The 14,889-nt window shown below is 38.0% G+C and overlaps 1 protein-coding gene across 4 annotated transcripts in view; it reads right to left on the bottom strand.

Annotated features, from left to right (window-relative positions):
• The window catches only part of LOC135116422 (uncharacterized), a 135,027-nt gene extending 124,129 nt beyond the window's left edge, over positions 1-10,898 (bottom strand). Inside the window, exon 1 of one of the 4 annotated variants that reach the window (XR_010276306.1) lies at positions 10,804-10,886. Coding sequence is in view for 3 of the 4 variants with exons in the window: in XM_064033873.1 (XP_063889943.1) it covers positions 10,804-10,854 (51 nt within the window). In the remaining variant the exon portion in view is untranslated. Of the gene's footprint in view, positions 1-10,803 lie in introns of all 4 variants that reach the window. The other 3 variants (XM_064033873.1, XM_064033874.1, XM_064033872.1) reach the window with 3 other exon arrangements.
• Positions 10,899-14,889: the final 3,991 nt, after the last annotated feature.

Below are 14,889 nucleotides of genomic sequence, written 5' to 3' on the forward strand. Positions count from 1 at the left end.
TATTTAAAAGAGAAAACAAAAGATTAACAAGAGTAATGACAAATAATGAATATAAATAACACAAGGAAAAGTCGCATGAAAAAAATAAATAAAAAATAAATAAATAGGAAGCAACAGTACAAGAGAATATAAAACAACAACAAAACAGAAAGCAAAAGAAAACACAATCGTAGAAAAACAAAGAAAAAGAGACTTAAGCGAAACTCAAAAAGAAGACACCAGTAATTTTTTAAAAAATTAATCCATTTCATCCTCTCTCGCACCAATGCATGAACGTTTTTTACCCCAATAGAACACCAATGTTAATAAAGAGAGGGAAAAGGAAAAAAAAAAAACCGGCACAGGCATACTTTTCTTACTGTCGCAACATGTATGTACTCGTATGTAATAATGACTAACTCCCGTGAATGTAATCCAGTCAGTAGAGTTACGAAGGTTACAATAAGTTGATATGTGCCCTCCCCCTTCACTCTGGCCTTGTGGACCTCACACACAAGGACGCTAAATGGCAGTCATATCACATTATCTTATCCTGCATTACCTTTCACATGTGCTGCCTTGCTTCGCCTTCCGCCTATAAATCAATTAACGTTCTATGAAGAATAAATTCCTCTGGGCTTATTACACGGCGATTTCAAGGCAAATATGACCTCCTATCTATCTGTCTATCTATCTATTTATCTGTCTATTTAACTTTTATCTATCTAACTATCTATCTATCCATCCATCCATCTGTATCTTTATTTTATCTCCTCATCCACTTAAACTGTGCAAGGTTCCACTGTTAACTTAAGCGAGAGAGAGAGAGAGAGAGAGAGAGAGAGAGAGAGAGAGAGAGAGAGAGAGAGAGAGAGAGAGAGAGAGAGAGAGAGAGCATTTAATGAAGTTTAAAGACTCTCCTCTCTCAACACACGAATAACGTTCCTCAGAAAAATCCCACACACGTTTTCTTTCCACAGATAAAATCCGAAATGTCTTTTTTCCCTCTTAAAAAAAGAAAAAAAAAACTCTTATACTGAAGTGCAACAATGTATATAATAAAGAAACAGCATAAAATAACAAAGTAATGTTAGAAAACAAAGGACAGTAAAAGTATATGTATTAGGTATAAGTAATAAGCAGAGAATAAATAAATAAATAAAAAGACAAAATAACAATGTAACATAAGGATACCGAAGTACAGTCTTGTCTCATAAAATGTCATTAGAAATAAATATGAAAGAAGGAACCGTCATATTTACTTTTTCATTGTCTGTGTTCTTCAACGCCAATGAAATATCGTAAAAAATATATAGATTTTTATCTGAGGTGACAGGAAAGACACATTCTCTCTCTCTCTCTCTCTCTCTCTCTCTCTCTCTCTCTCTCTCTCTCTCTCTCTCTCTCTCTCTCTCTCTCTCTCTAAGTAGGCATCACCCATTTTTAGCACTTAATTTCTTTTTTTTTTTTTCCTTTCAATCTGCTACACATTTTCTCACTTTAGTGCTTTATTCCCTCATATTTTCCTTGTTCATTACCGCAGTTTTTTTTTTTCCAAGTTAAAGCATGCTATTTTCTTTCCTCACCTTCCTTTAAGTATGATGTCATTCTCCGAGTAACTTCAGGCACCTACTAATATTAGATTACATTCTCTTCCTGATGTCACTTGTTCACTCCGGCTTATGTCTTTCAATGTTTTCTTTTTTTCACTTCTTTCTGTTATTTTCTGGCTTTTTTTTCTTTTTTGTGTGGTGCTATGACTGTCAATGTGTGTGTGTGTGTGTGTGTGTGTGTGTGTGTGTGTGTGTGTGTGTGTGTGTGTGTGTGTGTGTGTGTGTGTGTGTGTGTGTGTGTGTGTGCGTGTGTGTGTCAGCATGTATATACATTTACTTATCTATACGTTTGAAGCTTTTTTTTCATTCAACAAACTGCCAGCAACACACTCAGTCCCTGTGCTTCCCTGAGCAGTAAAGGGCGGACGTTGTCATCTCCCGGCGTTACTCCTTCGAGACGCACAGTACAATATGTAAGTTCGTGTAGCGTCTTCATATTGACCGAAGAGATGAAGAATGTATGTCAGTACGTATATCAGTATATCTTTGACCTTCTGTCTGTCTTGTGTGGGTGGGTGCGTGATTGGATGGGAGTCTCTGTCCCCAGCTTATGTGCAATTTTGTGTATTGTAATGTAACTGTTTGTCGGTCCGTTTGTCTATTATTTCACACACAAACACACACACACACACACACACACACACACACACACACACACACACACACACACACACACACAATATCTCAACATTTGCTTTTTCCAAATGTCGCAAGAAAGAAAAAAGAAAGAGGAAGAATAATGTGCACGATATATACGCATGTGTATTGTGTTGCAAGACATCCAATCTCTCTCTCTCTCTCTCTCTCTCTCTCTCTCTCTCTCTCTCTCTCTCTCTCTCTCTCTCTCTCTCTCTCTCTCTCCATGGTTTCAACACAATTCCGGTGATCCACACAACAATATACAAAATTCATAACATTTATGCATTTTTCATTTCTAGTAAGGTAATTCATAGAGTAGCAGGAGAATTGTGTGTATTTTTGGCGACAGGAAAGTGTGTGTGTGTGTGTGTGTGTGTGTGTGTGTGTGTGTGTGTGTGTGTGTGTGTGTGTGTGTGTGTGTGTGTGTGTGTGTGTATGTGTGTGTGGGCGCCTCTGTCTGCAATGTGATTCACAGATAGGAGGAATCATTTTTTATATGTGTCTTTTTTGTTTTATAATGTTTTGCTTTCCTTTGTTTCTCTAGGTTTATACGTAAAATCTCTCTTTTTTATCCATTGCCCGTATGTAAGTTACCAAACATGAACATACAAATATTTTCGTTATGCGAAATTCAGTCTGTCTGCCTCAAAGTTTCTGATATTTGTCTATTTGTAATGATTCTATATATGAATGTTTGTTTACTATTTCATTTGGCATATGCACCCATCAGTCAGTGTGTCTATGTGTCTTTGTCTGTCCTGCTTTCTGAATGTCTGATGTGCTGGCTGACTCTCTAATGTCATTTCCTTCTAACATATCTACTTATATACCTATTCATTTATTCATGTATCTGTCAATCTATCTATCCATCCATCTGTCCATCTATATATCAATCTATTTATCAGCCAGTCGATCTATTTAACCATTTACCCATCCAGCCATCTATCTGTAAATCTACCTGTTCAACCAGATACCTATTCATTAATCAATTCGTCAGACCAATAACACATTTCTCTATCTGCGCCTGAACATACTCACCGACCCATCTCCCCGCTCACCGCCACTGTACCGAGATAATGCACCCTCAATACACTCCTATACTCGGCGGCGGCTAGGCAACGCTATTTCGACATGTTCCACTAAGCATCCCTGCTTATAAGGGGAGACAAGGCCCTGCTAATGCTACGGGACTGGAGGAGGAGGGGGAGGAAGAGGAGGGGCATCTGTTGCAAGCATTATGTCGGCGAAAGGAAGGATGGAACGTAAGGGAGAGAGGATGAAGGATGGTGGAGCAAGGGAAGAGAAGAGAGGAATTCTTGAAAATGGGAGAAGTTGAGAGTGAAGTGTGGTGGTAGTGGTGGTAGTAGTAGTAGTAGTAGTAGTAGTAGTAGTAGTAGTAGTAGTAGTAGTAGTAGTAGTAGTAGTACTGGTGGTGGTTGTGGTGGTATAGTTCGAAATTTTTTCTGTTCCTCCTTCTTAGGGTGAATTGTAGATTTTTTTCACTCTACTAAAAATTGATCTTTTTTTTTTTGTCTTTTGCACAAAATAGAAAAAAAATCAACATTTCCGAAAAGACGGTATTCAAAAGGAAGTAAGCTTCTTCACTTGTCTTATTCATTATGACGTAACATTCTGAGGTAATTTGTGCGTCCAAAGGCACAGACAAAGGGGTGTTTGAAGTGGATGTTTTTACTAATGCTGTTATTACCCTCCTCCACCTCCTCCTCCTCCTTTTTTTGCATAGGAATAATAATAGAATCTCACTTCATCCTTTCCAATCAAAACGCAGCCAGTTTTTTCCCACACAGCGCGATGGTTTTCCCACGCCAGCACAAGCACGAGGGCGTGTCGGTTTGGCAGTCATACACTGCTTTAGCTTACTTTACTAAAGGGTAGTTAATCTAAATTAATTCCAAAGCGATATGTAAAGACCTGAGGGAGTGTTTGTTTTGGTTATCCTATGTAATCACATGTTGTAATCCTCATTTTCTTCGTCCGCATTATCCTGTTATTGATCAACTTTGTGATTTTAAGTACTAGAGGTCAAAGTTGCAGGCGATAACCTGTGAATCCAGCCCTAAAGGGAAGGTACACAAACACAGTGACCGAAGCTGTGGCCTGATTGACTGCCGCCTCCCTGGAAAGCGCAACGCAAGGATTCTGCACCACCCCTCAACAACCAAACTGTGCCTTCACCTGCGCTACGCACACACCACATCACACAACTATCATGCAGTTACACTCTCCCTCACAAACAAAAGTAGACAGACCACAACTCTTTCCCTCACTATTCTCTCAAGTTCTATGTGGTTTTTCTATACCACGTGGTATCAATTCCTGTATCTTGTCAGCTTCTGCTGGAGAGATTGGTGGGGAGGAACCTTCTGTACTATCCTGTATCTCCCAATAATAGTTAATGTAGAATAATTATCCAAACAGCCTCGTCAGTAACTCAAGGTTTGGTCTTCCGTTGCATTCCTTTGTATTCCTTTGTGTTCTTTCCTCCTCCTCCTCCTCCTCTTCCTCCTCCTCCTCCTCCTCCTCCTCCTCCTCCTCCTCCTCCTCCTCCTCCTCCTCCTGCCTGCTGCTGGATGTGATGGCTCATGAATAACATGTGAAAATGTTCTTAAACCACTCAGTGAAATCATAATTCGAGCTGAGAGAGAGAGAGAGAGAGAGAGAGAGAGAGAGAGAGAGAGAGAGAGAGAGAGAGAGAGAGAGAGAGAGAGAGAGAGAGAGAGAGAGAGAGAGAGAGAGAGAGAGAGAGAGAGAGAGAGAGATTCATGGCAAAAAGTAAATTCTTTCATACAAATGCACCACATTAAGCGCCTCCAGCGTAAGACTGTATAATTATCAGGCAGGAAGCGCGGCAGTAAACACGTCAAGTCTATGGAGAAGGCAGGGCGTGTTTCACTTGCTGGTCTTGCCTCTCATTTTTTTAATATACGTTTTCTTTTTTGCTTTTCTTTTTTTTTCCTTGCATGGATTGACAAGGTGTGGAATAATAGTAAGAAAATACAAATTATACAAAAACTGAATTGGTGTCACTCCAGATAATAATCCTGCTCTTTACTACAACAACAACGACAACAACAACAAAAACAACAACAACAACTACTACTACTACTACTACTACTACTACTACTACTACTACTAGTAGTAGTAGTAGTAGTAGTAGTAGTAGTAGTAGTAGTAGTAGTAGTAGTAGTAGTAGTAGTAGTAGTAGTAGTAGTAGTAGTAGTAGTAGTAGTAGTAGTAGTAGTAGTAGTAGTAGTAGTAGTAGTAGTAGTAGTAGTAGTAGTAGTACTACTACTACTACTACTACTACTACTACTACTACTACTACTACTACTACTATTGCTACTACTACTGTTATTAACATTCAGCTATTAAGACTCAGGAAAGATTTGTCTTTCTCCAACCCTCTGTGCTTCTTAAAAACATGGAGCTGCATTTGGAAATAAAAATCCAAATAGCTGAACACAAAAATCATTTAGATGCAAAAGATATCGGACGGTTCAACTTGAGTAAACGGGAGTAAACAATGCAATACATGTTTAATTTAGAGTCAGTATAAAATGGTATTCTTACATTTCCATATAGCCATTATTTATACTCACGCTCTCATATCTTCTTGGCGAATGGCAAACAGAGGAACAAAAAAAAAATCTTTTCAGTTGCCGCTTCCATACATACAGACAAAAAAAAAAAAAAAAAAAAAAAAAAAAAAAAAAAAAAAATTAAAAGTCAATAAAAAAACTAAATACTCGTATGTTTCAGGAAGTGCCTCAATACTCTTAAAACAACTAGTCACAGGAAGGGGAAAAAAACAGAAACAGGCAGAGAATTCCAGAGTTTACCAATGAAAGGGATGAAAGAATGAAGATATTGCTTGACTCCTGGACTATTGAAAGGGAACTTAAAGACTTCTATCACGTCCCCTCTTAACCTACGTCTCTCTAAAGAATGTAAATTTAATGACTTCAATCTCGCCTCGTAAGGAATACTCCTCATCCCCTGTATCCTTTCTGTCATTCTCCTCTGTACTGATTCTAATACACCTATATCTTTCCTGTAATGTGGAGACCAGAATTGCACAACGTAGTCTAGATGAGGTCTGACCAGCGCCAAGAATATCATTAATATTACTTCCGGCCTTCTACTTTTAATACTCCTAAAAATTAATCCTAGTACCCTATTTATCCTGTTTCTAGCCTCTATGCATTGTTTTCCTAGACGGAGTTCACAGCTAACTATAACTCCTAAATCTTTCTCGTACCCTGTAACTACCAGAGATTGTTCGTTTAATGTGTACCTACTGTGTGGGTTTCCTCTACCTACGCTAAGTACTTTACATTTATTGATATTAAATTGCATTTGCCATATGTCCGTCCATTCATTCATCCTAAATCTGCCTGCAAGGCGAAGGCACCCGTTTCTGATCTAATTAATCTATCTTTGTGTCATCCGCAAATTTACTAACATCACTACTAATTCCACTAACCAAGGCATTGATATATATTAGAAATAACAATGTCCCTAATACTGATCCCTATGGCACCCCACTGATTACATGACATCACTCGGATTTCGAGCCGTTTATTACAACTCTTTCTCGCCTGTCGCTAAGCCATGACCCTATCCAGCCTAACACCTTCCCATCTATCCCGTGTGCCCTAACCTTTTCTCAGGAGCCTTTCATGGGGTACCTTGTCAAATGCTTTACTAAAGTCCAGATACAAGATATCATAACTATCACCATTATCTACTGCCTCGTACACTTTACTGTAAAAACTTAACAAGTTTGTCATGCAAGACTTCCCCTTCGTGAAGCCATGCTGTGATTAATTTATCAAGTTATGTTTGTCTAAATGTTCCCTAATGTTCCTCGCTCCTATTAACTCTAATATTTTACCTATAACTGAATTTAAGCTGACAGATCTATAGTTAGACGCTAAAGTTTTATCTCCTTTCTTAAAGATGGGTACTACATTAGCCTGCTTCCACATTACTGGTACCTCACCTGACCAAAGTGATTTCCTAAAGACAGAGACTAACAGCTCACTAATAACCTCTTTGCATTCCTTAAGTACTCTGAGATATATTTCATCAGGTCCTGGTGTCTTGAACATTTTTTAGCCTATCTATCTCCTGTTCCACTATCTCTCTACTTATGGAAATATCTGTCAGCTTCTCATTCTCATCTGCTCTAAACATCTGTTCACTATCTGGCATATCCTGCATGTTTTCCTGGGTGAAGACAGATGAAAAATACTCATTCAGAATTTTACTAATCTTCCCAGAACTAACCAGTTCCCCATCTGCTGCCTTTAATGGACCTATAGTATCCTTATTCTTCGTCCTCTATTCCTGATAAAATCCCTTGGGGTCCGTCTTCACATGGCTGGCTACACTTAATTCATAATTGCCCTTAGCTTTCCTCGTTAACTTCATGACTGTTCTAACTAATTCATTATATTGTGACCTTAAAACTTCTTCACCTGCCCTTAATGTCTTATATATACTTCTCTTCCACCCTATATAATGTTTTAATCTAGCAGTCATCCATTTAGGATAATTTTTCTGTGATCTTATTGCCCTATACGGGATATATGCTAACTGACCTGTATGAACTTTATCTACGAAATATTTATACAATTCATCTACATTTACTTCACCTAATTCCCTCATCTCGGCCCCTACCATCCTCTCTACTCGCTCATCTACTCGCCTCGACCTCACCTCTCTCATTTCAGCATGACCTGACATTCCACCATACTCACACCCATATACCCCTCCCTCTCTCCTCCGCCCCTTCGGAACACATCTTACCTCCTATTGTCCTACACCCTCACACCTCACCTCACCTCTCACATCTTGCCTTATCTCTCTCAACTCCGTCCCGGACCTGACCTCACCCTGCATCCGTTGCCAGTCAACTCCTTGGAGGTACCTTTTTAATTCCTCAAATTCTGCTCTCCTAAAGTCAAGTATTTTACTAGTGTTTTTGCTTCTAAAAGTTTCTTCCCATTTTAAATTGTACCTAATTTCCCTATGGTCAATGTTACCTAGCTGTCCTCCAACCTCTACCTACGTGATTGCTTCCTCCCTGTTAGTAAGAATTAAATCTAGAATATTATTCCCCCTTGTGGGTTCTACGATTACCTGTTTTAAAAAATGATCCTGAATTACCTTAACAAATTCTGCTTCCTTCTTACCCACCATCAGACTCCAGTCGATATTCCTAAAATTAAAATCTCCTACCACACATACCTGACTGTACCTGCCTGCTCTATTTATTTCCTGCCAGAGTGAGGTGTTAATTTCCTTTGTACTGGTCGGTGATCTTTACACTACTCCCACTACTGTACATTGCTGTACTACTACTGCTTTCCTATCTGTTTTAAATCTACTGTTAATACAATACTGTAATGTGTCCCTAACGTATAACGCGACGCCTCCTCCTCTCCTGTTTTCCCTATCTTTATAGAACAATGTATAACCATCTATCTTGACCTCTGGATTAAATACTTTTCCTCACATATCTAACCAAGTTTCAGTTAAAGCAATGATATCAAATTTCTCTACACACACTATTCTTCTAAGCAAGTCTATCTTATTCAAAATACTGCTACATTTTGTGTGGTAAATACTTCAGCTATTTCTCACCTTCCCTGAGCTAGCTACCTTTCTAGATTTAACTAATTTCTCCTATGTTTACTCTTCACAACACCTTCCCACAACCCTTTCCCGTATATGGCAAATAATTGGCGCATTTTGTGCGCTCGAGCTCGATCTGTAGTGATGAGGCGATAGTTGTGCGAGTTGCGAGGCAGAAACCTTCGCCCACATGCCGATAAATCGAAATATGCAAAAAACAGCAAAAAAAAGGTGAGTCTGACGAAGAAATTAAATAAAATAACAAAGATACGCCTTCAAAAGTTACCAAGAAGTGTTTCCGAAAATGAAATCGAAACTTTTATATACGATGGACATCAAAAGGTGCTCCTGGCCAAATCATCGTTGTGCCCTCCAGGGCCAGGCGGGAGCGGTGGGGTGTACAGATGTGCGGTAACAAAAATAGAGCCCCCTCGCTCCGCTACGGGAATGATCCCTCCAAAGATATTAAATACGTTACTAAATGATTAAGAAAATCATAAATTATCTTTCATTCGCTGACAAGGAAAATAAAAACGTGAGGAAAACTAATATTTTCAGAAATCTACAACGACGAGCCTCTAAAAAAAGGGAGACAAATAGTGTGGGCCGGCTCTAGTCATCAAGGCCCACGTCACCTTGACTTTTCAAGGCGACAATCAACACACACAGAGACAAATAAGAACACTTCACAGAACTATACAAGCTTTCCTCTCTTTGATTTTACTTGAATAAAGCTGCAACAAAGGTTATGACGCTAAAAAGTTACCTTAGGTTAGGTCACAAATATCATGGTGGTAACGCTTCCCGGGAAATCAGAGTTAAAAATAATATCAATACCAATTGAACAAAGAAAATATAAATATCTTTTCTCCATAGAAGGAGAGTTTTTTTTTTTTTTTTTTTTTACGTGGAAACCAAATTCACACTAAATGAAATGCTTTACAGTAATAGTTTCCAAGGACACTTTATCATAACGTGCAAAATATTATTAATCTACATAACGGTAAAACACACTAAAGGATAAATAGACATATAAACTAGAAGATCTGATATTTCTTACCTAAAAAAGACCTCAAGTGAATATTCCCATTATTGTGGAAAGATTTTTGTAATTGCATCTTTCCTTTCTTCACTCATATTCGTATATACAATATATATATATATATATATATATATATATATATATATATATATATATATATATATATATATATATATATATATATATATGTATATATATATATATATATATATATATATATATATATATATATATATATATATATATATATATATATATATATATATATATATATATGTATATATATATATATATATATATATATATATATATATATATATATATATATATATATATATATATATATATATATATATATATAACGAACGCAAAAATGACAGCTAATTGATAGGTTTCAATTGAATCTCTAAGTAAATATTTAAACCAAAAACATGACACCATTACAGAAAACATATGATTTCGTATCCTTCTTTTCTCTATGCATACATTAAAATAAGCACACGAAGACTGGAATACAAAAATTTTAGTTTTGAAAAAGATTCTCGGTCAATCCTCAAAGGACTTTTTTCCTGTAAGATGTTGCAATGAACATTATAGACTAAATTGACATTTTGTCTTCTTTCACATATATACCCTATGAAGGCAGAAAAATGATAGACAAAAACAACGCATTAGAAAAAGGTTTAAACTAATCCTTCAACGGATAACACTACTGACACGATACCATGGAAGCACATCCTTTCTTTCCTTCACAGATTCGTGGGAAGCTGACAGGAGAAAGGCATGCAACAGTGACAGGTTTCCGTTGAAATGATAAAAAAAAAAAATTCCAAAATAGAGGGCACATGACGTAATGAAGCAGGTACTCACTTCTTTCCTCCTGCATGTGTTGGGAGTGTTCACCGCGGCACCACCTGCCATCCTTTCCTGAAAATATCAAAACATCCACATAAAAAAGTGATGCAGCTTCACTATTCTAAAAAGAGCTAAAAATGAAGCATCATAAACAGAACCACCAGAAATCATTTACTGCATGAGTTAACAACATACACATGAACAAAAGAGGAAAGAATAAATACTGAACAAAAACACGAAATGTCATAAATAAAACGTGTCAAATTCCTCCAAGCAAGAACACATGGATACATGGAAAACAACACTGAAAACAGAACACACTTCAAACGCTGAGAATGTTAAATATGCACAACAGCTGCAACAAAATAAAACGAACAAACACCATTACATATATAACAAGATCAAATAAGAAAATAAAAAGAAGCAAAAATAATAAATGTAAAGCTTGCCAACATTCAGCGGTGTCTAGAATATGAAGGTGGTAGTTAAGTGAGACTGAAGAGGAGGAGCACAAGTCATGCTGCGATTGATGCATGAAGGCAATCAAGGGAGAGGGTCGCACAGAGGAGGCGGGACGCAAGGCGCCTTCAGGCCAGTCACTGCTGGTGTCCCTCGCCTCCCCTTCCTGCCTCGCTGCGAGGTGAAGGGGCCACTACCACCGCTGCCTCAACACTTACACTACCTTTGCGTCTCAACACTGAAATGCTTCAATGAATGGGAATGAACGGGAAAGTAATGGTCACTTAGAATTGCTTATAACAAGTACATGTTACTAAGTGTTTTAAATCAATCTGTCTGTCTGCGTCTGTCTGTTTATCTCTGCCTCACATGTTCACTATAATGCTCTGTAAGAATGAGCATCCCAATCTCTGTTGCTTTGTTGCAGCGCATCTATTTGTATTAATGTTGTGTGTGTGTGTGTGTGTGTGTGTGTGTGTGTGTGTGTGTGTGTGTGTGTGTGTGTGTGTGTGTGTGTGTGTGTGTGTGTGTGTGTGTGTGTGTGTGTGTGTGTGTGTGTGTGGTGTAACATTACGAGTGGAACAATATTTACGAGTATGGGTCAGTAGGTCTGTCTTCTGGTATATTTAGTAGTTTTAGGAAATCAATGACAACTACGTATTGTGCACGAAAAATGGCATACCGTAAATACGAGGCCATGAGAGAAAAATATAGTTAGCACACTATGTTTGCATTTTCTTCGCTTACAGTAATTGTTATCACGAAAGAATATACGAGTAACGGAAGAGGCATACGTTTATATTGTGCAAACATTATGCTGTATTAATATCCCACTGACTAATTCAGTTAGGCTTTTGGTTAAGTACTCACTGCAGGGCACGATAAACTATTTATTAAAGTATTTTACAAAAAAAAATTGTGAAAATATATTCATTGGAATGAAATATTCCAGTTTCTGCCGCTATTTAAAACTACTTTGTCCATGTCTGTGCCTGCCCGCACATCCATCTGTCCCTCTGTCTATTTGTCTGTCTGTCTGTCTGCTTCCTTGCCTTCTATTTTTGACTGCCTGCCTGTCTGCCTGCTTCTTTGCTTGCCTATCCTCTTCAAGTTAGCCTGACTATTTCCCTGTCACCCTGTCTGTCTGCCTGCTTTCTTTCTTTCTTTTTTGTATGTCTATCCACCTCTTTCCCCGCCTGTTAGTCTGTCTGCCTCCATGCTTGCTTGCTTGCTTGCTTGCTTGCTTGCTTGCTTGCTTGGTTGCTTGCCTCCCTGCCTGTCTGTTTCACCGTCTGCCTTCCTGCCTACCTGCCCCCCCACGGCAAAGTAGAGATAACGAGGAGATAACGACTGCACTTTCTATAAATACCTAAACCTGCAATTCATTACGTGTATCAGAATGTCTTCTTGCAAAGGAAACTACTCCCAGCCTCCCACTCTCTCCTGTTCTGGCACCTGATCCTCGCTGACGTCAGGCATGTTGTGCGTTACCCAACTAATTATTAGCAGTGCTCTCTCTCTCTCTCTCTCTCTCTCTCTCTCTCTCTCTCTCTCTCTCTCTCTCTCTCTCTCTCTCTCTCTCTCTCTTCTCTCTCTCTCTCTCTCTCTCTCTCTCTCTCTCTCTCTCTCTTATATATGATCTCCCATGAAGGCACTGAAAGCTCACACACTACCCAAGTATCCATATCCACGTGTGATCGTGACATGTCAGTACTCGAGGTATTCACTAAATCTTGGGGAGTCTGAAAGTAGATGACACTGGAGCTCTGACCAGGAATCTTGGATATCGTCTTTGAGTGCGTGATGCAGCTGGCAACAGGACGATGAGATAAAATCATTATGTCTATAAACTATAGGCTTGAGCATTCTGCAATACCGTTGAATATATATATATATATATATATATATATATATATATATATATATATATATATATATATATATATATATATATATATATATATATATATATATATATATATATATATATATATATATATATATATATATATATATATATATATATATAATTACCAGCAGTTTATTTATTTATCACATTACTATAAATGCGCTTCTAAATACAAAAAAAAATTAAACATTTGCAATACCCAGAGTCGTGGGTGTTGTGCACGTTTTAATGTTTGTAATATGTAATATTTATATTAGCAGAGAAATTTCCATTTCCTATGATAAAAAAAAAAATAATGCATGTACACAAAACTGTAACAGAAAAATAGTGCGAAATGTGCTCTAAATTTCAAGAGTATTCTTGGATAACATTGTTTTGAAGTTATGTATTACTGTCATTCACTATAAAGGAATTGAATATAAGTTGAAATAAAGTAAATGATCCTAATTGTAATTGCAAACTCGTGAAACGCGTTGCTATACAAGATTTATATATCACAAACTTATCAACTACTATTACCTATATATATATATATATATATATATATATATATATATATATATATATATATATATATATATATATATATATATATATATATATATATATATATATATATATATATATATATATAGTCTTTTTACTCTGACAGGCGATGCTACTGTTACGACGACGACGATGAGAACGAGGACGACGACGATTAGAGGCACAGCACGAACGATGGCAAAAACAGCAGTGGTGACTTTTGTAAAGTTTAGCACCAGCAGCAGCAGCAGCAGCAGCAGCAACAGCAGCAGCAGCCGCAGCAGCACCAGCAGCAGCACCAGCAGCAGCACCAGCAGTAGCACCGGCAGCAGCAACAGCAGCAGCAGCAGCAGTAACAGCAGCAGCAACAACAACATTAGCAACAGCAACAACGGCAGCGGCAGCGGCAGCAGCAGCATCAGCAGTAGTAGTAGTAGTAGTAGTAGTAGTAGTAGTAATAGTAATAGTAGTAGTAGTAGTAGTAGTAGTAGTAGTAGTAGTAGTAGTAGTAGTAGTAGTAGTAGTAGTAGTAGTAGCAGCAGCAGCAGCAGCAGCAGAAGCAGTTGTTCTGGTAGTTATTGATGAAGGAAGTAAAAGCAGCAATACCAACAAGAGCAGCAAGATCAGCGTGGGCAACAGCAGCAGCAGCACCAGCTTCAGCAGCACCAGCACCAGCAGCAGCAGCAACAGCAGCATATTAAGTGTAATAATCTCCAACAGATAAAACACGCGGTGAGAAGTAACACGAGGCATCCTGGACAAACACCTGTCCACCTCGGCCCTGCAGGAGCACCTCACCGGCCAGTGTTCTTTCAGTGTTAATTCACATCTCAGTCCTTTATGTATTGTTGTGCCGGCGAGGCAAGACGCCTTGAGGAGCGCCACGCGCCAGACATTCCTTCCCGGGCTGGTTTTCAACCTACGTCTGTCTTCACTTGTTAAATATAAATGTGTAGCAAAAAAAACAATTACCGTCTTTCCTTCGGTATTTAAAACTATTAATGTCTTTATACATTTGGCATCCTTTAATCCATGCTTCCATTTTTGGCATTATTTTGGTTTCCTGCTGTAGTTTGTACGTTCATTATAAGAGTGAAATATACTCTCAAGTGTGAAAAATTGCGATATCTCTAAACACAGCCCATCACAGGTCAAACTTAGCCTGGTGCCACAGAAAGTTTGATAAAACTAGCAAATAATAATTTTTC

The sequence above is a fragment of the Scylla paramamosain genome, chromosome 31 (genome assembly GCF_035594125.1).
Source record: "Scylla paramamosain isolate STU-SP2022 chromosome 31, ASM3559412v1, whole genome shotgun sequence".
NCBI classification, from domain to species: domain Eukaryota; kingdom Metazoa; phylum Arthropoda; class Malacostraca; order Decapoda; family Portunidae; genus Scylla; species Scylla paramamosain.